The sequence below is a fragment of the Pseudonaja textilis genome, chromosome 15, assembly GCF_049901715.1.
Source record: "Pseudonaja textilis isolate UNSWEBS1 chromosome 15, rPseTex1.2, whole genome shotgun sequence".
Taxonomy (NCBI): domain Eukaryota; kingdom Metazoa; phylum Chordata; class Lepidosauria; order Squamata; family Elapidae; genus Pseudonaja; species Pseudonaja textilis.
The window spans coordinates 3,998,225-4,025,175 of NC_142004.1; the positions used below are offsets into that span (position 1 = coordinate 3,998,225).

Sequence of the window (26,951 nt, forward strand, 5' to 3'; positions counted from 1 at the left end):
TAGTTGCTGGAATTGGGTATGTCTAGTTTAAGGAAAAGAAAGACTACGGGGGACATGATAGCAGTCTTCCAATACTTGAGGGGTTGCCCCAAAGAAGAGGGAGTCAAGCTATTCTCTAAAAGCCTACAATATCATTAAGGACTTCTCCCATCCAGCCCATAAACCGTTTATTACTCTTCTTCCATCTGGAAGGAGGTTCAGGTGCCTGCAGTCTAAGACCAGCAGGCTAAGGAACAGCTTCTACCATACAGCGGTTTCCTTATGGAACTCCTCAACTCATCTATATCCCCCCATACACACTGATACTTCCCCTGATAATATATGTCATATAAACTCTCTGTGCATTATACTTATATTCAATATGTTGGACTACAAGACCTCCAAGGTCCCTTCCAACTCTGTTATTCTAAATCATCTCAATTTACAGAAGATATAATTTTTTTTTTCAGGTTGGCATAGTAGAAAGGGCTATTTATATTTATCCGTTAGTAAAAATGAAACTGGGCAAGGTTTAGATCAAGTTCCTTTCACACCCCCAAAAAAGCCAACCGCCTTTTTAAAGTATTGTTTTCTTGCTGCACTTCACACGCGCACTACTGTTGTTTGTTTTAGTGCTGTTTGGGGTTGGCTTTTTTTTTGGCTGTTGAGAATTGTGAATGTTACACAACAATTATTCCTCCTAGCAGGATCTGCTATGTCAACAACTAGGTAAGATGAGCCAATGGACAAATTTGCTCTCCGAGATTTTCTGCTGCCAGCACCCGAGATGACTGTCGGAGTCAGCAAAAAAGGAGTCGGACAGGAAGAAGGTGTGTGTGTGTGTGTGTGTGTGTGTGTGTGTGTGTGTGTGTGTAAGATTGCGAGCGGCTTAGCGTGCTTGAAGGGCACAGTGATCATTTTAGATTGTGAGTTGTGCAATTTTTAGGGGACTTTGAATGTGTGGAGTGAGCCCTGCTGCAAGTTATATTTCAAAGACCCGGCCAGGGTTGTAAGGTTAGTTGCTGACAGCAGATGAAAATCAGGTATTTTGGCCCAAAAATGATGCCAAAGAAGGAAATTTGGCTCCCGGGTAACTTTTTTTTTTAAATATGTTTTTATTGTATTTCCATTATTACAACTTAAAACATCATAATTTCAATAGCATTTTTGGCATCTATACAAATTCTTATCTTATATGTCTTAACACATTACATTTACATTTATCTAACATTAATTAATAACTTTATCCATAATTATTATTCTTATATATTCTACATATTTATCATTTGTTTTCTTGAGGTCTCTTACAAGTGAATTTCCTTTCTTATTTCTGTTTGTAATCCAGTCATACCATTTGTTCCAAATTAGAAAATATTCACTCTTCTTTCTCTTGCAATTTTAATGCAAGCATATTCATTTCCTACCAGTCATTTAGAAATTTTCCATACTTGTGACTAGGCTATTCTGGCGGCTGTTAAGATATGTAACATTAAATATTTTACTTTTGGGGGGGAATTTGGTCTTTAATAATTCCTAAGAGAAACGTTTCTGATCTGAGTTCAATTTGATAACTGGTGATCTCCTCTAGCCAATTTTTAATTTGGGTCCAGAATGTCCTGGTCTCGGGGCATAGCCACCACATATGGTAAAATGTACCATCAACTTTTTTGCTTCCATCTTCTCTTATTGATTTTCCTTATTAGTTGCCTGAGTAGGCTACAAATGACATTCACAAGATTCCGCCGTAAATATACGCCATTTGCTAAGCACATCCAAATTTTGATCATGTTCGTAGGGACGCTGCCACTGTAGCAAAGGGCAGGATTGGTTCTAAGACATTTTCTTTGAATGGTCATAAGTTGAGGACTACCTGAATTGTGATATGGGGGCCTTTATCCAGTATTTCCATACCGTAGCATGGTTACCTCATTAACAAAAAGGATATAGAGATTTAAATCCCATTTAAATCATGCATCTCGAGCCAATCCTTAAAAAAGGATTTACTGGGAGTTAACATGCCAGCACTGCCTGAGTGTAGCTGACTCTGAGACACATAATTCATTGTCACCCTTGACCCTTGAAGTTGGCTTCATATCGGGCAGTGCCAGATGTGCTAGGAACGGTGCAATGTCTCTCTCCTTTACACCTATATCATAGAAGAAGAAAAGGGAGTGAAAATACACACATACACACACACGTTGATGTCTAAGAAGAAGGAGAAGGGAGGTGGAGGAGAAAGGGAAGAAGAAGGGGAGGTGGAGGTGGAGGAGATGGAGAAGGAGAAATAGGTGGAGGAGAAGAGGAAGGGGAGAAGAAGAGATGAAGGAGGAGGGAGAAGAGGAGGAAAGGAGGAGGAGGAGGAGGAGGAGGAGATGGAGACGAACTGGTTCAGAACTTTCAAATTAAAGAATATTTTACAAAGGATTCCCAGGGGGAAAAATGGTGTTTTGAATTTTTGGGACATTGATAATGTTACCTAGCCTGGTAATGAAACATCTGCAGGAAAACAACCGAATTCTAAGAACATCAAGAACCCAACAGAGTCAACCAGAGTGTATATATACTCTACTATGAGAAAGCGATTTGTTTGTTTGTTTGTAAGTCAGGTGGACTAAGGTGCTTGGCAGGCTGCAAGGGTAGATTTTGAGGGTAAAATTATGCCCTTTGGGGATGCTCCCAAAACATGTGCTCCCTCAATTCCTGTTTAAACCTTCTCCATCTTTCTCTCCCAGGGTTCCTGCTCTCCCGGTGAAGAATCTGAATGGAACTGGTCCAGTCCATCCTGCTTTGGCAGGTAAGAGTAATCAATGAAATGATGCCTTTTTAGTAAAATATGCTAGTCAGGAAAGGTGCTCCCTTCCTATTTTTTTTATTGATTTGATTTAACCGACTGTTTGGCAGGACATCATGCCCGTTAAATCCAGAAGTCTGTTAAATCCAAAGGTCTGTTAAATCCAAAGTTCTGTTAAATCCAGAAGTCTCTTAAATCAGAACATATGGAATGTGTTTTATTTGAATCACTTGCTTTCTCTGTTCCAGGAATGACCGGCATCTTGATGTGTGCAGCAGGTTTGCCTGTCTGTCTAACGCGAGCTCCAAAGCCCATCTTGCACCCTCCACCTGTCAACAAGAGCGACATGAAGGCAGTGCCGGGCATTACTGGCATTTGCCGTAAAACCAAGAAGAAACATTTGAAGAAGAGTAAGCTGGATTCCCCCTTGGTCTCTGAGGAATTAAAATGTGGGGGTCGCATGCTGGGTATTGCCTTTGGACCCTTTTAGTGTTGGCGGCCATTTTGTATCCTACCCAGGAGGGATGCTGCATCAAGTACCCTGAGCATTGTGGGAAACTCTGAAAGGCCATAGAGAGTCAACCGTTTGGCTCTGGGTAGGGTCAGACATTGCATTGCTTTGACCAAAATTGACTGTCAGCCAGTGGGCGCAGGTGGGAATGGAGAGTTATAAAATGCCTTTCATGAGGACCAGAGCAGTGGCCAAACAACAGCGGTCACACTGTCTCGAGAAGGTAGTTTTCATTGTCTCGATGGGTGAGGATGTATTCATGCCTTTGAGTCAGCATTGACTCTTCTCTTCTCTACAGGCAGAAACCCCGAGGACGTGGTACGACGTTACATCCAGAAAGTGAAGAACCCTCCTGACGAGGTGAGTTTCCCCACTTTCTGTCCGTTAAATCCAGAAGTCTGTTAATTCCAAAGGTCTGTTAATTCCAAAGGTCTGTTAAATCCAAAGGTCTCTTAAATCAGAACATATGGAATGAGTGTGACAAAAAAAAGTGTAAAAATATCCAGGCACGAGTGGACTGATCCCTCCTTCTCAATCTAGTATTCCCTTTCAGCCCCAATCCGGAACCCAGTCACTTTCATGACAGACTATTTTTGTGTTAAATTTATATTTAAAGGTAAAAGTTCCTCTCACACCTCCAAGGTCCCTTCCAACCCTATTATTCTATTATAATTATAGTGTACTTTGCAAGGCTGTTGTGGAGTGAAAGGGAAGAGATCCTGGCACCTCGAGGTGTTTAAAAGAAGAGGAGGTTTGAGATGAAATCAGGATTAAAAATAGAAGCAAATGACTTGGAGCAAAGAGCTGCTAGACGTGAGGTCTCGGGTGTGTAATTTCCAGCAACAAGAAAGTGCTTACATTTGCACCAACCACATTTGCAGTTATTATCATGAAATAATTTGTGATACATTTCAGGATTCTCTGTGTCAGTTAAAGGCACTGGTGAAGATGTATTTCCACCTACAGAGATTCTGTGATGACTCAGGGCGTGGCACAAAGGCCACACAGTCAGATAATCCGTAGGAGTCCCTTTATTAGCTCCAACTTTGCCCCCAATGTCCAGGTTACCTTCTGGCTGGAGAAAAACTCTCCCAGGAACAGCCTTGGGCTGCAGAGAATCAAGTCCAAAACGTGGTCAACAAAAACTGTAACTACAAGTCCAATCAAGGCAAGATGATGTAATTAGTCCGGCAGGGCAAGAGAAGGAATTCCAGATGTGAAGGAACAGCAGTAATTCAACATGGTTGGGAGGATGCCAAGAATGCAGATAACCAAAGTCAACACCAGATAAAGTCATGTTTGCTCCCAGCAGATGCTGCAGTCAGCATGCATTTCTTTTATACTTTCTTCCCAGGTGTAGCTAATGAAGGGAATCAGGGCCCTTTCCTCCCCCGTAGGCCACGCAACCCATCCAGAATATTGTGCAGAATATTAACTAGGGGCTCTCATGGACACCCAGCAGCCCACCCCTGCTCCAAAGTCCCTTCCAACTATTAGTCCATATTATTTTTATTTTTAAAAAATATTCTCAGTGCTTTGCAGCTCCGTGGAACCCAACCTCCCTCCTTGTTAGTTATTTCTGACACCCGCTATTTGTTTCCCCTCTCCCCCCTCCGCCCCCAACAGGACTGTACCATCTGCATGGAGAGATTGGTGTCCTCCTCGGGTTACGAGGGTATCCTTAGGCACAAGAGTGCCAAGCCGGAACTGGTAGGAAAACTGGGGAAATGCGGGCACATGTACCACCTCCTTTGTCTCGTTGCCATGTACAACAACGGCAATAAGGTGAGCCCGGATTCTAATGGGTGGCTGGCGGGGGTGGGGGAGGAATCGGGGGGGAGGGGGGGGAACATTATTGGATTGTTTTGAAATCTATATCTTTTTCCTTTTCTATGATCCCTTTCTCTTCCTCCTCTTCCTCCTCCTCCTCCTCCTCCTCCTCCTCCTCCTCCTCCTCCTCCTCCTCCTCCTCCTCCTCTTCTTCTTCTTCTTCTTCTTCTTCTTCTTCTTCTTCTTCTTCTTCTTCTTCTTCTTCTTCCTCCTCTTCCTCTTCCTCCTCCTCCTCCTCCTCCTCCTCCTCCTCTTTTCTTCTTCTTCTTCTTCTTCTTCTTCTTCTTCTTCTTCTTCTTCTTCTTCTTCTTCTTCTTCCTCCTCCTCCTCCTCTTCCTCTTCCTTTTCATCCTCCTCCTCCTCTTCTTCTTCTTCCTCCTCCTCCCTCTTCTTCTTCCTCCTCCTCATCTTCTTCCTCCTCCTCCTCTTCCTCCTCCTCCTCCTCCTCCTCCTCCTCCTCCTCCTCCTCCTCCTCCTGCTTCTCCTGCTTCTCCTGCTTCTCCTTCTCCTTCTTCTTCTTCTCCTCCTTCTTTTAAGTTTGTCATCCTGTCTTCTGCCTCCCAGGATGGCAGTCTCCAATGCCCCACTTGCAAGGCCATCTATGGGGAGAAGACGGGAACTCAGCCTCCTGGAAAGATGGAATTCCACATTATCCCCCACTCTCTTCCCGGATATCCGGATTGCAAAGCTATCCGCATTGTGTATAACATTCCTGCGGGGATCCAGGTGAGAAAGAGAAGCACCTTGCAGGTAGCCTTCTTCGATGTACGGCCAGAACGGAGCCCGAAATTTATGTTGCTAAGGGAAACAGGTGGGATGTGTGAGTTTTGTCCCCTTTTACAATCTTTCTTGCCACGTTTGTTAAACGAATCACTGCAGTGGTTGAGTTAGCAACCACAGGTTGTTAAGTGAACCCATTGATTTGGCTAGTGGGAAGGTCCCCCAATGGAATCAGGTGACTCAGGATCAGGTGCAGCCGTTATAAATATGAATCAGTTACCAAGTCTCTGAATTTTGATCAGGTGTCTCTAGGCATGCTCCAACGGGCGTAAGTGTGGGAAATCGTCCCCATTTTCAGGGTCATTGTAACTGAACAGTCACTGAATGAACTAAGTTGAGGACTATAGTAATAGAGAATAGCCCTTAGACTTATGTACCACTTCACAGTGCTTCACAGCCCTCTCTAAGTGGTTTACAGAGTCAGTCTCTTGCCTCCAACAATCTGAGTCCTTGTTTTACCCGCCTTGGAAGGTTGGAAGGCTGAGTCAACCTTGAGCCGGTAAGAATTGAACTCCTGGCAATGTGCAGAGTTTACCTGCAATATTGCTTTCTAACTACTGCACAGGAAGAAAGGGAGGGAGGGAGGGAGGGAGGGAGGGAGGAAGGAAGGAAGGAAGGAAGGAAGGAAGGAAGGAAGGAAGGAAGGAAAAGGAAGAGCAAAGCAATAGCCCTTAGATTTTTATACTGCTTCACAGTACTCTACAGCCCTCTCTAAGTGGTTTACAGAGTCAGCCTCTTGTCCCCAACAATCTGGATCCTTGTTTTACTGACCTCAGAAGGATGGAAGGCTGAGTCAACCTTGAGCCCAGTGAGAATTGAACTCCTGGCAGAGTTTGCCTGCAATAGCAGTAGCACTTAGACTTATATATATATCACTTTAAAGTGCTTTACAGCCCTCTCTGAGTGGTTTACAGAGTCAGCCTCTTGCCCCCCAACTATCTGGGTCCTCATTTTACCAACCTCGGAAGGATGGAAGGCTGAGTCAACCTTGAGCCGGTCAGGATCGAACTGCCAAACTGTTGGCAGCCTGCAGTCAGCAGAAATAGCCTGCAGTACTGCATTTTAACCACCGCACCAGTTCTTAACACAACTACCTGTGATTTCTAATGGATGATACCCTTATTGTAACTTTAACCTGGTTGTAAGTCGAGGGGTTATCTGTGCTCTCTTCCATAACACCCACTGTGGAACAGACCGTGTTTTGTTGCCTCTCCCAACTCTGACTTTTTTTTTTTTTGCTTAAGCAGGGCATCGAGCATCCAAATCCTGGGAAAAAGTTCACCGCACGAGGATTCCCCCGTCACTGTTACCTTCCAGACAATGAGAAAGGCAGAAAGGTAAATGCTTCTTTTCCCTGACCTTAGTGGACTTCAAGTTGCAACATACTTAAGTAGTCACCGTTCCTTGCTTTCGCGCTATCGTTGCTCCTTCTTTTGTGTTGGTGGTATTCCTATGTACGCCCTCATACTTCACATTCTCTTTCTTCCTCATGTCGCTCTCAGTTGGCCCTACTACATCTATCACCATCGCTGTCTTCTGGTCTATTGCCAGGATGGTGATGGGCTACCACCTGTGGGACTTCCAAACAGACAGGTAGGTGGTAACCAATCCAACCAGACTTCATGATAGTAGAAGGACCAGAAGACAGTGATGATCCTGATAGACAAGCAGGTGATAACCAATCCAACCAGACATCATGATAGTAGAAGGACCAGAAGACAGTGATGATCCTGATAGACAAGCAGGTGATAACCAATCAACCAGACATCATAATAGTAGAAGGACCAGAAGACAGTGATGATCCTGATAGACAAGCAGGTGATAACCAATCAACCAGACATCATGATAGTAGAAGGACCAGAAGACAGTCATGGTCCAGATAAACAGGCAGGTGGCAGCCAATCAACTAGACATCTTGGTAGTAGAAGGACCAGCGGACAGTGGTGGTCCAGATAGACAGGCAGATGTTAGCCAATCATCCAGACACTATAGTAATAGAAGGACCAGAAGACAGCGTTGATCCAGGCAGGTGCTAGCCAATCAACCTGACATCTTGATAGTAGACAAGGGCCAGAGGACAGGTGGTAGCCAATCAACCAGATACCGTGGTAGGAGAAGGACCAAAAAGACAGTGGTGGTAATAGTTGAAGAAGTGCCAAGTGAGAGCAAGATCAGGAAGAAGAAGGGTGAGAAGCTGGAGAAGTAGCAGAACCTGAAGGAGGATCTGGAGAGGTTGTGGAAAGTCAGAGCCAAAGTGGTCACAGGGGTGGTAGGAATCCTTGGGGCTGGGACTCCCAACAGAACCCAGGAACAACATCAGATCTCTCTTTCCATAAATGTACAGTGCTAGGAAAAGCTAAGATCCTGCCCAGAACCCCCAAACACCCGAGCCACTGGTAGAAGACCAAGATTGAGGAAAACATAGAATAACCACAAGAGCTAGAAGGGATTGTTTTATCTATATCTCTATATCTCTATATCTCTATCTCTCTATATCTATATCTATATCTATCTCTCTATCTCTATCTCTCTGTCTCTATATCTATATCTATATCTATATCTATATCTCTATATCTCTCTATCTCTCTATCTCTACATCTACATCTCTCTCTCTGTCTCTATATCTATATCTGTATCTGTATCTATATCTATATCTATCTCTCTATCTCTATCTCTCTATCTCTCTCTCTATCTCTACATCTACATCTACATCTCTTTCTCTCTCTATATATATATCTATCTATGTACGTATACACACACACACACACACACACACACACACACAAAATATATATATATATATATATATTGCCTTCTTCTCCAGATTTTGAAGCTCCTCATTGTGGCCTGGGAACGCCGGCTCATCTTCACCATCGGGACCTCGAACACGACGGGTGAATCGGACACTGTGGTGTGGAATGAGATCCACCACAAGACCGAATTTGGCTCCAACCTCACTGGCCATGGCTACCCTGACCCAAACTATCTGGACAATGTCCTGGCTGAACTGATGGCCCAGGGGGTCTTGGAAGCCAACCTGAAGGACTGAGAAGATGGGGGGGGTTTTTGGCCTCCCTCCACCCAATGTTCCTCCTGCCTCCACGTCGTCATGCGCAGCTCAAGCACTGCCTGTCCTCTCCTCCATCTGTCCGTCCGTGTCCGTGTTCGCTTGGTGAGGCAAGCCGTGTTTGGGATGGTTCTTTCCACCTTCCCAAGTCGCTTTGACTAGCTTGACTTCCACCCAAGGAGGATACAGGGGGCTTTCCTCCACCCCTGGCAGGATTCACAAGATGATCCCGGGGTTTCCTCCCCAGAGAAACAATCAGAAGCTTTGTAGAGTTGAGCGACCCATGCAAGCTTTCTGCTCTGCACTTCTTTTTTCTACATGTGTGTATAATTCTTCGCCATTCCCAGGGGCTCGAAGCTCGCTGCTCCGAACCGCCCATCTCACAACTCAAATCTTACAGCCAGGTTGTCCTGCCTCCTTCTGCCTCTCTTCGTCGCTTGTTCTCGGGTGCCTTTGTGGCTCTGCCCAGAGAAGCAGTAAAAAAAGAAGATCCAACTTGGTCATCCAAGGAAGGCAGGCATTGTGACTTCACAGCGGGCAGAGTGTAGTTAACCAGCTTTGTCCTCTGCCTTCCATGCAAAATTTTAAATGGCCCCATCCTCCCCACACCCATCACTTTGGCTGTGTTCCACCACCACCCCAGCCTCATTTCACGGATCAAATGCAAAGTTTGCCCTCTAGTTCAGAGGTTCCCCCAAATCCCGGTCCATGGACCCAACACCGGTCCGTGGCATGCCAGAAACCGGACCATGCAAACAAGCAAAGCCCCATCCGCAGGATGTAGGCAGCATGCAAAACCACACCGGTCCATGGAGAAACCACTCTTCATGGAACCGGTCCTTGGTGCCCCCAAAGGTTGGTGGGCCATGATGTTTGTTTGTTTTTTTTTTCCCTTAAAAATATATATTGCAAGTTAGGGGAGGTTTTTCTAAGCGGAACGACGGTTGGTGAAAATTGGAGAGCCCGCCAGAGCTTCTCCTTCCCCCTGATCCACCCAGATTCTCTTGTGTTAGCTGTTTATTTAACAAACCCCAAGTACGTGTTGCAGGATTAAATCGGATGCTCGAGGTCCTTTATATCCCACCACCGTTCTTGAACAGACAAGGCCTTTCTGACTGTTGGTCTTACGTCATCTTCTTGTCATCTCCCCAAAACACCCGAATACACTGTTTGGGACCTGTGTTCTGGACCACTTGGGTGGTGACGGAAGAAAGGCTGATTCCTTTCTTCCTGCGACATCAAATGTCTGCGTCCCTTTCCCTATTCTACTTTTTTGGGCCCGTCGTTGACAATGGAGATACCCTAGAAGAACAATTCTCCTCCTAAAGGGCCTTTAGAGTCTTGAAAGTATTGATCCATTGGGAGATCTGGGGTCAATTGCTCCCATTGCTCTGCCACTCCTGAAAAAGACCAGGCTCCAGCCAATAAGATGCCACCTTCTGTCTCCCCCTTGCTTGACATCAGGGGTAGGATTCAGCTGGTACAGACCGGTTCGGGCAAACCAGTAGTTCCGGCGATTAGTTGGCCACACCCACCTGTGCCCATCCTATATTTCCATGTTTTATTCACTGAGGCTGCAGCAGAAGGTAAGTTTTAGACCTGAACATGGGTGATTTTGAAATGCTGTGCGCGCACAGCTCACCGACCCGGTTGTTACACTAGTTGAATCCCACCACCGCTTGACATCCGTGTGACCTATGTTGACATCTGTTTCTCCTATGTTGAAAGATGAAAAAAAAAAAAGGCGATGTCCATTTCTGGTTTTTTGCAAACCGTACAACAGCCTGGATCAGTTCTGGAGATGAGATGATGAGGTCCCTCTTGGGCCAGTGCCGGCAAACTTTCTATCCCCCACAATCTTTATGTAGCATGTTCAATTATCCAGATGTGAGGGCAAACCTGGGACAAGTTGCCCAGTTGGATGGAAATAAACTTTTACAGGAGAAAATGTAATTTCTATACACAGCTTTGGTCCATATCAAGCAGATGCAATAACAACAACGACAACAACAATAAAAAAAATGGGACGAAACAGAGCAAAAATGTGATTGGCCGTGGTGTCACCAGTGCAGGGTTGCACTGTCAGCAAACATCATTAGAAGCTCCAGAAGGCCCCAAATTCTTCAGATCTTATTATTTTGAATCTATGCACAGTCACCCAAAGCAGGAACAAGCAGATTTAGGATTTTACTGGACAGGACGTCTTTAAGAGTTGTTATTTCTCCAGCATAAAATTATGGGGTTACAAATTGGGGAAGGTTGCACCAATTCTTGAAACCAGGTGGCCTAGAAAAGAGATCCATGTCGGTAAAGGTTGTGTCCGACTCAATACACGTCTCCATTTCCTAGCCAAGGGAGCCATCGTTGTCCAAAGACAACCCTAACCCTACTAGAGGTATCTGATAGGTACATTTCTGGACACCTGGGGGGCATCTTTGCTTTATTGTGTTACAAATGGAGGCTAAAACATAGGGTGAAGGATGGCAGGAACTGGGTATGTTTAGTGAGGAGAAGAATTAGGGGTGAAAGGATAGCACTCACCAAGGGAGCAACTTACTGTGGTTCCAACTCGCTGTGGGACAATTCAACAATTCAGTTATTTAAAATGATTTAAGAGTTATTTTGGAGAATAAGTTGAGCCCTCTTTTCTTTGTGGCATCCCCTCAAACATTGCAACACTGCACTCATGTCTCCCCTCGTCCTTCTTTTCACTTTGAATTGAATTTTTGAGCAGAAACTGGCCATCAGCAACACCGGAAGCAGCCTTCTGTCTGTGAAAATTCTCCATCATCCAGGTCATGGTTGTCCCAAAGGTGCTTCCCCCAAAAAAAGAGGCAACTAGACTTTCTTGTCTTTTGTGGAAGACATTTCGCTTCTCATTTAAGAAGCTTCTTCAGCTCTGACTGGATGGTGGCGAAGGGAAGGATTTCTACTCCTTGAGGACAGCTGGTTATTTGCATCCTTTTAGAGGGTTGTTGAGGCCACTTGGAGGTTTGTCTGTGTCCTCAGGTCACCTGAGTGATGCAAATGGGTGTGGAGTCTTCTCGGAACTGCTGAAGGCTCCCCATCCATTGTGCTCTACTCAAGTGATTCTGAGGATACAGATAAACCTCCAAGTGGCCTCAACGACCCTCTAAAAGGATGCAAATGACCAGCTGTCTGCAAGGAGTATCAATCCTTCCATTCCCCACCATCAGTCAGAAGGCTCCACACCCATTCGCAACACTCAGGTGACTCTAAGGACACCAACAAACCCCCAAGTGGCCTCAACGACCCTCTAAAAGGATGCAAATGACCAGCTGTCTGCAAGGAGTATCAATCCTTCCATTCCCCACCATCCAGTCAGAGCTGAAGAAGCTCCTTGGATGAGAAGCAAAACATCTTCAAAGAAAAACCTGAAAGTCCCCTTGCCACTTGAAAAAAATAAATAAAAATAAGCACCTTTGGGACAAGCATCCTTATGCTGATTCAAAATCCAAGTTTCTCTAACTTGCTGTACTTGCCAGCACAATGATTTATGATCTGGATTGTAAAATTGGAGTCTTTCCTAGCCCTTATTTGGAAGTGACAGGCGCATCCTCTGATGAACCAATTACAATGACTTCCCATTAAGCATTTCATTTTTTTCCCCTTTTTGCAATAAAATTAAATCTTCATAACATTTGGAGAGAAAGATAAGGGGAAATTAGGATGGACATTGGTTTCAACTCTTGGAAAGAAAGGTCACACAGCCCTTCTCTGCCAGGAGATATTTTTTTATTTTGTTTAAATTAAAACCATCTGTTTAACAGAGAGAGAGAAAGAGGAAGAGAGAGAGAGAGGATGCAATGGGCACCAACAGATGTGTCTGCCTCTGGGCCCCTAAACCTAATTTGGTGGCATGCTTCCTTTTATCTGCTGAACTGTTTTGCTAGAGAAAAAAGAACCGAGGATAATCGGGGTGGCTTAGGTTAATTCTTGACATCTCTCACAATCCGTGACAGGACACCGAGGCACTGCACAGATTCACTTCAGAGATCATGGAATTTGAGCAGGGAGCCCACAGGGTGTAGATTAAAAAGTCATAAGGAAGGAAAGGAAGGAAGGAAGGAAGAAGGATGTTGGAGAGAGTAATGAAGGAAGAAGGGAAGGAAGGAGAATGTTGGAGAGAGTAATGAAGGAAGAAGGGAAAGATAGAGGAAGGAAGGAGGGAAGGGAAGGAAGGAAGGAGAATGTTGGAGAGAGTAATGAAGGAAGAAGGGAAGGATAGAGGAAGGAAGGAAGGAAGGAAGGAAGGAAGGAAGGAAGGAAGGAAGGAAGGAAGGAAGGAAGGAGAGAGAATGTTGGAGAGAGTAATGAAGGAAGAAAGGAAGGATAGAGGAAGGAAGAAGGAAGGAAGGAGAATGTTGGAGAGAGTAATGAAGGAAGAAGGGAAGGAAGGAAGGAGAATGTTGGAGAATGAAGGAAGAAGGGATGGATAGAGGAAGGAAGGAGAAAGTTAGAAAAAGAAGCGAAGGAAGAAGAGATGCACAGAAGGAGGGAAGGAAAGAAAGAAGAGTAATGCTGAGCAGCAGATGAGGACAAAGGTGAACAAGCACCCTAAGAAGGGCATAGCAAACTGACATTCCACAACCAAGATATCCCAGTTCATTTGAACAGCGCGTTGGGTGATCTGGATCAGGGGGTTTCTATGCTCGCTGGGAAATTCTAAGTCCACAGGTCTTAAAGTTGCAAGTTTGGTGAACCCTGACCTAAAGAAATTATGCAAGACACAGCCAACAATGTCCTCATTTTATATTACTTTATTCTCCATTTTTCAAAGTTCGCTTACATGGCCCGGCATTTTACAGCCCAGAAGAACATCTCAATGAGTTACAGGGGGGGTTTATTCAGCCCCTCTGAAAATGTGATGCAGCCATCAGTGTCTCTTCTTGAAACTAGAGTTCCCTCCACAATATTTTCAAGCTTATCTTTACTGTGATGAAGACTAGAAACTTGATGAGGGACACAGAGACACAGAAAGAGAGAGAGACAGACAGACAGACGGAGAGATCTTCACCATTAATGATGATGCCCAGCCCCACAATCTGGGCTACAGGAGACTTAAGGGCCAGAGGAACTAACTTCCATCCATCTCTGTAGTAAGCAGAACCTGGACACACATCCTATTTTTCTGAGAAAGATCCGCGTGGAACACTGGTTGAACAGAAAGGTGTTGTAATCTCTGCCATGTTCTTCTCAGTTTCTTGTTCTCCTTTCTTGTTTCCTTCTCAGTTTCTTGTTCTCTTTCAGCAGGAGCAAAATCTGTAGTTGTAGCTAGTTGCTTTCTTCTCCAAACAGGTGTAAAGATGATGCCATCATTAACAACACAGACAAAACAACCTGGTTCCTAATGGGAGATGGTGCCACTTAGGGAGCGGGTAGCGTGCCAGTCCCTGGTTTCTCTCCCTCTTCTTGATGTTCAAAAGCCCTGTGGGCCTGCTCCAGTCCTTGGATGACTTCTAGAAGATGGGCAGCTGCTGTCAACCTTTGCTGGTTTTTGTCTGAAGTTGAGTGTGGAGTAGAGAAGAGAAGGAGAGAAAGAAAACGATGGGAGATCAACCTTGAGTTAGCAAAGGGCGGACATTCCAATGGTGCTTCTTCTAGCGTTCCACCACCTTGTTCAGCTTGGCCAGAGAAATCTAATGGGGTTCCTCATAACCCCGAAACAAGGTAAGATAAGCAGGAATCCAAAAGTCAACCGTGAACTGGAACCTTGATTAGTGATGCACAGATTTATCATGGAATGGCAGGTTTGGAAACAGATCTCAATCATGGAGAATATTTGTAGCTCAGAGTTGAAATGAGGGGTCTTTGGTGCTCTCTGAACTTGGTTGTCTTCTTGCAGACATTTCATTACTCAACTAGGTAACATTGTCATCCTTCAACCTGACGTTATTACCTAGTTTTGTAGTGAAATGTCTGCAAGAGAACAACCAGGCTCAAGAGAGCACCAAGACTTCTGATTTGGAAGGTCTGGGAGAGGAATGAGATAGTTTTATCTCCAGCTTGTGGAAGGACACAGGAGAATCACCGCACCTTCTTCGAGTTTCCACCAGCTCATTGCAGATTTGATTTTAGGCTCTGAAACCACTGAGCTAGGTTGACATGAGGTCATTGCAGGAGATGACCAGGCTGAGCCCAAGGGAGGGGTCAAACAAGTCATCAGACATGAGTCCCTGTACACCCACAAGAGATCTAAGTTCAGTCCTCCTCTCTTATGATAATGTCTTCCTTATCTCCCGCTCATTTCCCTTTACTGTTAGTTGGCCAGATACTGGCCAAGAGAGCTTCGGCTTTCAATAAATCTTTATAAGTTGAATTGCCTGGATCTCCTAATTTCCCTGGTGCTTGACAGTCATCCAGCAGTCTTTAAGCACACCTAAGATATGGGGAGAAGGCTCAGCAAGAGACCGTTAGTTCTTGGAGGAAGTTTTTGTGGCCAGCAATTGTTAGTTTTACCAGGTGGACCAGATAGGAGAAACATAATCAGATAAGCTTAATTCTACTTTATTGTCAATCTCCTTTAATAGACTCCTGCAGGTTTGAAAGTACAATTCTCCCACCATCTCCTTTACAGCCTGAGAAAAATAAGGAGTGTTTCTTCTGAATTTCTTTCTCTGCCTGTTATACAGCTGTGGGCTACCCAGTCTCTTATCTGACCATTTTCTAGACAACATCTCTTGTCCTCCTGACTCTCAAGGTCATTCCCACATACTATGTGTCTCCTCCATCTCATTTACAGCCCAAGAAACTAGGGAGGGTCCCTTCTGAGCCTCTTTCCCTATCCATTGTGCAGCTGTGAGTTATGTCGTCTTTTATCTGACTACTCCCTAGGCAGCCTCTCTTCTTTCATTGTTCTGCCCCGGTTCCCAAGGTCTTTCTCACATACCATCATAGCCATCTCCTTTATAGCCTGAGAAACTAGGGAGGGTCCCTTCTTGAGTCTCTTTCCCCACCCATTATGAAGCTGAGGGCTATGCTGTCCATTATCTAAATATTCCCTAGGCAGCATCTCTTCCCCCTGACTCCCAAGGTCTTTCCCACATACCATTATAGTCGCCTCCTTTACATCCTAAGAAACTAGGGAGGGTCCCTTCTGAGCCCCTTTCCCCACCCATTATGGAGCTGTGGGCTATGCTGTCCTTATCTAACTGCTCCCTAGGCAGCCTCTCGTCTTTCATTTTTCTGCCCCAACTCCCAAGGTCTTTCTCACATATCATTATAGCCCCCTCCTTTACAGCCTGAGAAACTAGGGAGGGTCTCTTTTGAGCCTCTTGCCCTGCTGACAGCAGCTGCGGGCTCAGCTGTCTCTTATCTGTCCCTTTCCTAGGTAGCATCTCCTCGCCTCCTGTCCCCCAAGGTCTTTCTCGCAGACCATTGCAGCAATACACAAACCTGTTTGTGTATATTGGTGGGCCTGCAGCGTGCAAAAACAGGAGACAGATCTCTGCGGGGGTTAGATGACAGCAAAGGAATTGTGACAAAGTCAAGCTAAACCGAACGGAAGTGACGATGCTGGCTGAGTTACGCATTGTTGATCATGCATGGAGCCAAAGCTACTGTGATGGTTTATTTTTATCGTCTTCTTCTAGCCCTCTTCCTGTCCTCCATCCCAGCTTCTAGGCAACCCAAAAGACTCCGGCCTACCTCTTTTGGCTGTGTTGCTTTGTTCCCGCGCAGCCTCCGTGTTTGAAATCTCCTGGTATTTTTCCCTACGGAGCGTAAAAAGCGAGCCATTAATCACCGGGCCATAAGCTTTAAAAGCGAATTGAAAGGGGGCAATTAATCACCAGCATCATTAATTGCAAGCTTTAGGAGCACTCATCGCACGAGAAATACAGGACACCCCAACACCTGGAATGGCCTTTACGTAAGCGAGGCAGGGAGAGAGAGAGAGAGAGAAAAAAGCACCGATTAAAAAAAAATAATTTCCGATCCATCCATCCTGAACTCAGAATGAGAAAAGCCGATTGAATGTATACAAAAGGAGTATTTCCAGCTCTCCCTGCATTTTGCAACAAGTCAATACAGTGGCTCTTTCAAGGAGAAGGAATGAGAAAAGGAAAAGGGATGTTTTAAAGCAAGGGTGTCCCTTAATATATTATTAATTATGCTCAAGTATACTCAAGATCAAGTGAGGTACTCACACCACTCTATAAAGCCTTAGTAAGGCCACACCTAGAGTCCTGCATTCAGTTTTGGTCACCACACTATAAAAAAAGATGTTTAGACTCCAGAAAGAGGGCAGAGAAGAGCAACCAGGATGATGAGGGGACTGGAGGCTTAAACATACAACGAACAGTTGCCAGGAACTGGGCTTGGCTACCCTAGTAAAGAGAAGGACCAGGGGAGACAGGAGAGCATCTTCCAGTATTTGAGGGGCTGTCACAGAGAGAAGGGGGGTCAAGCTATTTTCCAAAGCACCCAAAGGCCAGACCAGGAACCATGGATGGAAACTGAACAAGGAGAGATTCAACCTGGAAATTGGCATTTTTCTGACAGTGAGAACAATCCACACATGGATCAGAAGTTGCTTTCGGAAGTTGTGGGAGCTTCATCACTTGAGACTTTCAAGAAGAGACTGGACTGCCATCTATCAGCAATGGATTATGTTATGTGGCAGAGCAATTTCAATTCTTCATTTTCTATGACTACTATTTATTATTACTATAAACTTTTATTCATTAAACATGACATTCAGTCAACTGAACATTTAAAAATGTATCATAAATATCATTGACTGGCACTGATGGTTGATACGAGTTGCTGGCAGCATCTTAGGTATCAAACAAGTATCTTAAAATATATATTAGGGTTGTTTGTTATCATCATCATCATCTTCTTCATCATCATCATCTTCATTTTGACAACCCTGGGATAATTCCTTAACTGGGGCTGCCCTCTGCTGGAAACCTCTGCAAAATTTAAGGCCTGATAAATGTCAAACGAGAATGTAACTCACTGTGGACTGCCTCCTGCTGGCCAACCGAAAGGACAACACCATGCCAGATGTGTCAACCTGGAGATATTTCCTCCCCACCTGACAGTGTGCCAGGTATGCATACATTCTAGTACAACTGATCCTTGACTTTCGTTTAGTGACTGGTTGAATTGACATTGGCACTGAAAAAAAATAAATGCCAATATCGCATTCTAACCACTGGGCCACCACGTCCCTTAGCAAAGTCATTGCGGAAGCCAGCAGGCAAGATCGCAATAGCACTTAGACTTATATACCGCTTCACGGTGCTTTCCAGCCTCCTCTAAGCGGTTTACAGAGTCAGCCTCTTGCAAACCCCAACAATCTGGGTCCTCATTTTACCCAACTTGGAAGGATGGAAGGATGAATCAACCTTGAACCTGGTGAGATTCCATGGTGTCTCATTGCATGACCATGGCAAAAAAAAAAGAAACTAGTAAAACCAGAGACTGATGAAGCCTCACTTAACACCTGCCCCACTTAATTTTAAGTGATCTCGGTCCTTGTTGTAGTCGTAAGACAAGGAGCATCCGTCTCTTCTTCTTCGGATGCAATCCTGCCTGTATGGCGTTCCCCCCACCCCCCACCAAACAGGATCAGACCGATCCTTTTGCCCTGTACAAACCTGAGCTTGTCTTTATGCAACAAAAGATGCTTGTACACCATCTGAGCTTCTGCGTCGGGATCCAGAGGGTCGCTCCAGTCGCCCAGGGTCACAGCGGAATGCGTACGGCTGCAGCCCTGAACTGTAACCAAAGCACAACCACAGGTGGTCCTGTTGAGTTGAGGGAACTCAACTGCATAGCCCAGAGGTGGGGAACAGAGTCCTGGGAACCCTTCAAATCCTAGAACTTCTTGCGAACTATTTAATATCCTAGAACTTATAGAGGACTCTTTAAAAGCCTAGAACTAGTGAACCTTTCAAATCCTAGAATGTCTACAGAATCCTCAAAACCCCACAGTTCTAGAACTTCTAGATAATCATATCCTAGAACATCTAGAGAACCCTTAAAAATCTAGAACCTCGACCAAACCCTCCAAGTCCTACAGGTCTAGAACTTCTAGGCAACCCTTTCATATCTTAGAACGTTTAAGAACCCTTCAAATCCTAGAACTTCTTCAGATCCCTCCCAACTCCCACAGTTCTAGAACTTCTAGAGAACCATATCCTAGAATATCCAGAGAACCCTTCAAATCCTAGAACTACCAAACCCTCCTAAAGTTCTACAGCTCCTAGAGAACCCTTCAAATTCTAGAACTTCTAGCGAACCCTCCAACACCTACAGTTCTAGAACTTCTAGGGAACCCGTGACAGGGACCAGCCTTTCTTCCATCGTGTCTCAGGGGCTTCCTTCCAACCCTGGGATTCTACGATGGAGGATCTGATTACCGGCCTGGTCCGTCTGCAAGCAACAAGTCCATCGATTGCTTCTGAAGGCTCCCGGGTGGCAAAAGGGCAGCATGCATTCGTTGGCGATGGTGGCTTTGCGGATGGCGGAAAGCCATTGGTTGAGCTCGTTGACATTCTGCCAAAAAAAAAGGTGCAAGACAGATGAAGTTCACAACCGAACAGCATCAGTGGTAGAAGATGGCTGAAAGGGCGTAATTGTGAGCAGAGGTGGCATTCTGTCAGTTCTGACTGGTTCTGGAGAACCAGTAGCGGAAATTTGGGGTAATTCAGACAACCGGCAAATACCGCCTCCGACTGGCCCCGCCAACCCCATCTCTTCTCTGCCTCCCATTGAGTCCCAGCTGATCGGCTGGGTGTTCTTTGGTTGCCCTGCACAGGAGAAGGGAGCTGGAAAGCAGGTTAGTGGGGTGGGGAAGGGAATGAGGATTTTGCAGTGTATCCTTCCTTTGCCACGCCCACCAAGCCACGCCCACAGAACCGGTAGTAAAAATCTTTGAATCTCACCACTGCCTGTAAGCATAAACCAGGCCCACCTTACACTGAATGTACATCGTAAACAGCTGGTCCCCCGTTTCTCGTGTCGTGATCTGCATCATGTGGGGCTGTTGGAAAGCGTTTTCATCCACCCGTTCCACAGCGCAGATTCGTTGGATTGGAATGGATGTACGGACCTGAGCATGGAGAGAGAGAGAGAGAGAAACCACTAGCCCTGCAAGGTAGTCCAGATAAAAAGCACACCCAGCCGTGCTCGCTCTAGGTTTAACTTGTAACTGTTTATTCAATGACCTTTTGAAATTACAATGGCCCTTGGGAAAAGTGACTTATGTGATTAGGATAAAGAGATGATAGATAGGTAGATAGATAGAATAGATAGATAGATAGATGGATGGATGGATGGATGGATGGATGGATGGATGGATGGATGGATAGGCAGGCAGGCAGGCAGGCAGGCAGGCAGGCAGGCAGGCAGACAGACAGACAGACAGACAGACAGACAGATAGATAGATAGATACATGATGGATAGATATAGAGAGGATAAAGAGATAGATAAAGAGATGGATGGATGGATGGATGGATGGATGGATGGATGGATAGGCAGGCAGACAGGCAGATAGATGATAGATAGATGGATGGATAGATAGATAATAAGTAGATACATAGACAGACAGACAGATACATGATAGATAGATAATAGATGATAGATAGATATAGAGAGGATAGATAGATAGATAGATAGATAGATAGATAGATAGATAGATAGATAGATAGATAGATAGATAGATAGATAGATGAGAAGGAGAAAAAGAGAGAGAGATGATAGATGGCAGGCAGGCAGACTGGTTCTTACTTGCCCCTCTGGAGATTTGGAATAGGAAAAGCTTTCATGGCTCAACCAGAAGTACCGCTTTTTGAAGGTGAAACGGGACACCAGGTGGACCCCTTCTGCTTTCCGTTTCTGCAGGTAACCTTCTTTGATGATGGCCGAAGAGTGGAAGAGGGTCCAAGGTTGTTTTTCGCTTCCTTCTAGAGGGGGAAAAAAAAAAAGAAAGCAATCTTGCTCTTCTCTACACCCTTCCTAGGATCTCAACATCTTCCTTGTATCACGGTGACCAGAACTAGGTGTAGTATTCTAAGTCTCATAGCCTCATTACGGCAGTGCAGCAAACGTGACTCACCCATCTCCGTGTCCACATCTACGAGACGGTCGAGGAATTCTTGGACACGCCCGATGCTGGCAAGGATGAAGGGGTGTAGGGGCTCCATCCATTGCTCCTTCCCGTGCCCTAGCTGGAGCCCAAGGTTGCCAATGCTCTGTACCGCCTGCCAGGGAGAGAGGCAGGAGGGAGATGCCAGCGGACTCACACCAGAACAAGCCAACACGCCAAACACGAGTTAACGCTCAACTTCTTCTGCATGTGATAGCCGTTTGGTAACAGCGCCCATGGCATGCTTCTAAAATTTAAAATTGTTCTGTCCTAGGCTGTCCCCCCAAAGCACTAAGCAAACTCTTGAGTCCCGGCAAAAGCTCTTTTAATAAATGAATGTGAATTTATTGCATTCCCATTCAGCCAGAACAGTCTTGCAAAGGTATAATTATTAGCTGAGACGTTGTCTGTCTTGGAGAGCCGCCAAGTAAATATTTCCAAACGCAGTGCTGACAAGGAAGGTCTCAGCACAGAGTCTCTGAGATGCACAGACAGATCTTCACACCTCTGCAACAAATGAATTGTTTCCTGCAAAAGCCCCCTCCCCTTTTGCTCCTCTTTTAATCCCTATGGGAGGGGCCATCCACCGTACACCTGTGGCCTTAATTCCACGTCAACCCTGAGTTTTTAATTGTTTTTTTTCTTTTGGCAGCTCTGCGCATGTGCAGGCTGGGAACAGGCTCCAGCTGTTCTTCTTCCCCACTGATCTCCGACTCCCAGCCTGCCCTGTCCCCATCCCTGCCTCTGATGCAGAGCCCTCATCTGAGCCTTCCTCAACCTCCAGGACTAGCCCAGGTTCCTCCCCAACCTCCTCACTGTCCGACTCTGCTGCCACTCCACCAGCAGCCGAAGGGCCACAACAGAAATATTACTCAATGTCTCCAACAAACATTGCTTAATCTTATCCTACGTTACATTCCTCTCATCTTTATCTGCCGAGGATGATTTCCAGCTTCTCCTTCTCCACTTTTTTCATTCATTCATTCACTCCAAAACTCCTGAATTCAAATGCCCCCTTTAGAGCAGTATTTTTTTCAAACTTGGGGACTTTAAGATGGGTGGAATTCAACTCCTTGGATTTGCCATCCACCATGTTTTATGATGCCTGGACTTTAGCTCTTGGAGTTCCCCAGCCGGCATCCTTTAAGATCTACAACTTCTAGAATCCTCCCGCCATCAAGTTTTCCGATGTGCGGATTCAGTTCCCAGAATTCCTCAGGCAGCATGCTGGTCAGGGAATTCTGGGAGATGAAGTCCACACGTCTAGTAAAGGGTCCACAAGGTTGGGGAAAAAAAACCATCATCTGGGGGGACTCCGAGGGGAAACTCATCCGATATACCTTGGCCAGAAGTAAGAGAGTCCTGCTGGTCTGTGTGTCCGCGTGATGATCTCGGAGACTGAAGAGTTTCGGGGTCAAAATTGCTGGGGCGAAGAAGCGGAGGAAGAGGAAACCACTGATGGCGATGTATTTGGTTTCCTGGAAGGAAATCACCAAGAATAAAGAAGGCACAGACAGGGCCAGTCACCCTTACAGGGAAAAAAAAAAGGCTGTTAAATTTGAATTATAAATGTGAAAATACCCAAAACAACCTCAGAACCTCTGAAATTAACAGATGAACAGAGTTGGAAGGGACCTTGTGGGTCATCTAGTCCAACCCCCACCCAAGCAGGAGAGAAGAGCTTTTACGTTCTCCTCTTTGAGACAGCCTGCTACAAGGGTCTTCAAACTTGGCAAGTTTGTGGGTTTCAACTCCCAGAATCTCTGAGCTGACATGAATGGAGGGGGAGGAATTCTGGGAGTTGAGGTCCACAAGTCTTAAAGCTGTCAAGCTTGAAGGCCCCTGGCCTGCTAGGTCCCCAGACTCTCCTGAGTGCGGTGTCCTTGGTGCTTTCTGAATGTGGTGGTTTTCTTGCAGATATTTCATTACCCAACTAGGTAGCAACATCAGTGCTAGAAGGGAATAGGTTATTTGTCAACAAGGCAAGCCACTGTATATAAACAGAGAGCAAACCCCACTCTAGCACTAATGATATTACCTAGTTGGGCAATGAAACATCTGCAAGGAAACCATCAAGCTCAGTGGGCACCAAGGACTCCACAATCCTCCTCCTCCTTCTCTTTTCCATAAACCCCACCCCCTTCCTGCACTGATGATGTTCCCTAGTTGGGTCATGAAACGTCTACAAGAAAACTACCCAGTGCAGAGAGCACCAAGAAAGACACCGTTCCATCCTGCTACAAATATATTCCTTTTAAATTTATTCTTACCTGGTGCTCTGCTTCCTTAAAGCGTTGCTCCACTCGTTTGTACAGCTGTTTGAAAGCTACCCGCATGAGAGAAGGGCAGCTCTCGGTTGAACCCACAATGGCATCCATGATCTCACCCAAATACCCCTTCAGCACTTCCAAACTGCCTTCTCGGATCTGGGCCTCAGACAGGGAGGCTTTGAAAGAGATCCACCTGAACAAAATACCCAAAAGAGGTGTTAAAAAAAAACAAAAACACAGGAATTTGCGCTTTCAAAGGGAACAGCATCATCAAAGAAGCTCAAGTCTACAGCACAGCCGGAATCCCAAAGGTGCTTTTTTCAAGAGGCAGCTGGACTTCTTGTCTTTTATTCTGAAGATGTTTGGTTTTGCTTCTTATCCAAGAAGCTTCTGAAGAGTGCTGAACTTTTAGGATGCGTGGACTTCAATTCCCAGAATTCCCCAGCTAGATATGAATTCTGGGAGTTGGAAGTCCATACATCTGAAAGTCAACAGATTTGAAGAACAAGGCACGAACATAAACCTCGTGGCTTATCGATCACCGAGACTGGTCCTTGGCAAAGCCGTTTCCAAATGTCTGTTTGGAAGACATGAAACGAAATGTTCGGAACAAATCCAGAGAGTCAAACGCCTCTAAACTTTGGTTAGCTACTCGATGGGCTAAACAAGATAACGGCCTCCAACAGCTGGCTTGGTGAAGATGGCCTTGTAAGCGATTGATAAATCAAATAAATAAGTAAAATAAATAAACTCACAGTGAGGACAGAGGTCCCTTAACCCAGTCCCAATCTTATTACACCACGTGACCTTCTTGCACAACACACCGGTCCTGCAAGTCTGTCATACTCTGTTGACATGAAGTTATTTTCCGTTCAGAAGTCTGACAGCCCATGGTTAGAAACTGTTCTTCAGCCTGTTGGTGCAACTGGCTATGCTTCTGTATCTCCTACCTGATAGCAGGAGAGTGAAGAAGTGCTGACGGGGATGTGAGTCATCCCTGAGAATTTTCCTCACTCTTCTAAGGCAGCGAGCCCTAGTGAGGTCATCCAGTGGTATCAGGAAACAGCCCACGATTGTTTTTTGCTGCGCTCGCCACCCTCTGTGATGTCTTTCTATCCATAACTGTCAAGCCAGCGTACCACACCATAATGCAGTATGTGAGGATGCTTTCTACTGTGGACATTTGTGCATTTATTGTGGATAAATGAGGAAGGTCAGAGTGCATCCAATTCTCTTAGGTTCCCGCAGAAGGGGTGGACCTGAGAACCTCAAGGATCCCTTCCACCGCTGGGATTCTAGGCTAGGATGCCTACTCAGCTCTTTCACGGGCAGGTGGACCTCGGAAATGGGCCCAGCTGCCCAGAGCGTGACGGCTCCCTTCCCATGTCTTGAGCGACGTCATTCCCAGCTCGTGGGCTCTTTGACTGCGTCTGCAGCAAGGCGCACCCTCTAGCGGACACACTCCGCTTCCATGCTATCTTGATGCAGTGCTTGTGTTGTTCTTCCCCGGCAGCATCCCGGAGACAGGGTTGCCTAGCAACCAGAGTGAACAAGCATCCCAAGGACCGCGCTATCTTTGGAGTATTGGAAAAAAATCTCGCAGCGAGCTTGGGCAGCTTGTTCTCAAAGCCCTCAATCACTGTTGGCACCCTTCTCCAAAAACGCGAGGCGCGGTGCCATCAGCACTCACCTAAATCGAGCTCTCACACCCAACAAACAACCCCGCGCGCTCGCAACACGAGTGACAGCCTTTCCACATGCGTGCATTGGACGGGAAGGTGACAGGAGAGCAGATTTTTTTTTTCTTCCTTGTGAAGACGAGCGTGCTATTTGATTTTCAGGGGCTTTAGTCTTTAAGAGCGGCGTATGCATTCTCTTGCTTGGATACCCTGGGGGTTAATCCTCAAGCACCATTTGGACCCACGGACCTCCCCTTATTTGGATCACAAAGGGTCCTGGGACTGACAGACTCCCCCCACCCTCCCTCAAACTATCCCCTTCTGCCGAGAAGAGCAACCAAGATGATCAGGGGACTGGAGGCTAAAACCTACGGTGAAGAACAGTTGCAGGAACTGGGCCTGGCTAGTCTAGTGAAGAGAAGGGACCAGGGGAGACAGGATAGCAGTCTTCCAATATTTGAGGGGCTGCTACAGAGAGGAGGAAGGGGGTCAAGTTATTTTCCAAGGCACACAAAGGCCAGACAAGGAATAATGGATGGGAACTACCAAGGAGAGATTCAACCTGGAAATAAGGAAGAATTTTCTGACAGTGGGAACCATCAACCAATGGAACAGACCCAGATTGTAGAGGGGTTTGCAAGAGGCTGACTCTGTAAACAGCTTAGAGAGGGGCTGGAAAGGCACTGTGAAGCGGTATATAAATCTAAGTGCTATTGGGACAATTTACATAAACATTATTGAATCCATTCAATAAATATGCATGTATTTCCTTACTTGGCCCGGCTAGGTTCAATCTTGCAGGGATCGAGTTCCACATACTTCTTCTCTTCGAAGATCCGATGTATGATCACTTTTAAAACTTTGTGGAGATAGGGCATTCCCACGATCTACAAAGGACCAGGAAATTGGGGAGGTGTGGAAGGTGAGATAAAACACATTAGTTTTTTTTTTTTTTAAGTAAGAGTTGCTATTAAAGAAGGAATCTTACACTCCCAAATCTTCTTTCAGATGGTACTCCGCTTATAACCCATTCATTTAGTAACTATTCAAACACACAACACTGTACAAATTTTATGACCTGCCCTCACATTTGCAACTCTCACAAGCATTCCCACAGTCTTGGGTTCAAAATTCATGCCCGGCAACTGGCATGAATTTACAATGGTTGTAGTGTTCCGGGGTTGTGTGATCACTTGTTTGTGAGCTTCTCACCTGCCCAACTACCTCCAGGGGATCCTACAGTCTTTCTGACAAATGGCTGTCCAATCTTTTCTTGAAAACCTCCAGTGATGGAGCACCCACACAAGTTCTAGACGCCATCTAGAAGCCGGCTCACTCATTAATTCTTTCTAAGGAAAATTCTCCCTAGTTCCAAATTAGATCTCTCTTTAACCTTCCACCTGTTACTCCTTGTCCTGCCTTCGGGTGCTTTGGAAAATAACTTGACTCCCTCTTCTTTGTGGCAGCTCCTCAAGTATTGGAAGACTGCTATCCTATCACCTAGTAGTTTTTCTCTTTGACTAGAATAGAATAGCAGAGTCTTCTATTCCAACCCCCCTGTTATCATTTCAGACAAATGGTTGTTCAATCTCTTCTTCTTCAAAACTTCCACTATTGGAGCATCCACAACTTCTGGACGTTAAGTTGTTCCACTGATTAACTGTTAGGAAATGTCCCCTTAGTTTGGGCAACCTAGAACTATGATGCCTACGGTTGGACTAAAGCATAGTACATAAATTTGTCTGCTACCATGTCCTACCAGTTAATGACTACTTCAGCTTCAACCGTAACAATACAAAAGCACACAATAGATACAAACTTAATGTTAACCGCTCCAAACTTGATTGCAGAAAGTACGACTTCAGCAACAGAGTGGTCAATGCCTCGAATGCACTACCTGACTCTGTTGTTACATCCTCAAACCC

General features: G+C 45.5%; 2 protein-coding genes across 4 annotated transcripts in view; one reads left to right on the forward strand and one right to left on the reverse strand.

Annotated features, from left to right (window-relative positions):
- Positions 1-10,662, forward strand: part of DTX1 (deltex E3 ubiquitin ligase 1) — a 33,389-nt gene extending 22,727 nt beyond the window's left edge. The window contains exons 3-9 of the mRNA XM_087913225.1: positions 2,712-2,773; positions 3,019-3,180; positions 3,580-3,641; positions 4,908-5,066; positions 5,676-5,837; positions 7,139-7,228; positions 8,716-10,662. Coding sequence (XP_087769351.1) covers positions 2,712-2,773; positions 3,019-3,180; positions 3,580-3,641; positions 4,908-5,066; positions 5,676-5,837; positions 7,139-7,228; positions 8,716-8,940 — 922 coding nt within the window. The 3' untranslated portion in view covers positions 8,941-10,662. The remainder of the gene's footprint in view (positions 1-2,711; positions 2,774-3,018; positions 3,181-3,579; positions 3,642-4,907; positions 5,067-5,675; positions 5,838-7,138; positions 7,229-8,715) is intronic.
- A 3,062-nt stretch (positions 10,663-13,724) lies between these two features.
- RASAL1 (RAS protein activator like 1) overlaps positions 13,725-26,951 on the reverse strand; it is a 35,919-nt gene continuing 22,692 nt past the window's right edge. For all 3 annotated transcript variants that reach the window (XM_087913230.1, XM_087913231.1, XM_087913232.1), the window contains 10 exons: positions 25,801-25,913; positions 23,348-23,540; positions 22,418-22,555; positions 21,048-21,192; positions 20,720-20,895; positions 19,904-20,041; positions 19,350-19,485; positions 18,585-18,705; positions 16,627-16,691; positions 13,725-14,480 (listed from right to left, as the gene is read on the reverse strand). In XM_087913230.1, coding sequence (XP_087769356.1) covers positions 14,347-14,480; positions 16,627-16,691; positions 18,585-18,705; positions 19,350-19,485; positions 19,904-20,041; positions 20,720-20,895; positions 21,048-21,192; positions 22,418-22,555; positions 23,348-23,540; positions 25,801-25,913 — 1,359 coding nt within the window. In that variant the 3' untranslated portion in view covers positions 13,725-14,346. The remainder of the gene's footprint in view (positions 14,481-16,626; positions 16,692-18,584; positions 18,706-19,349; positions 19,486-19,903; positions 20,042-20,719; positions 20,896-21,047; positions 21,193-22,417; positions 22,556-23,347; positions 23,541-25,800; positions 25,914-26,951) is intronic.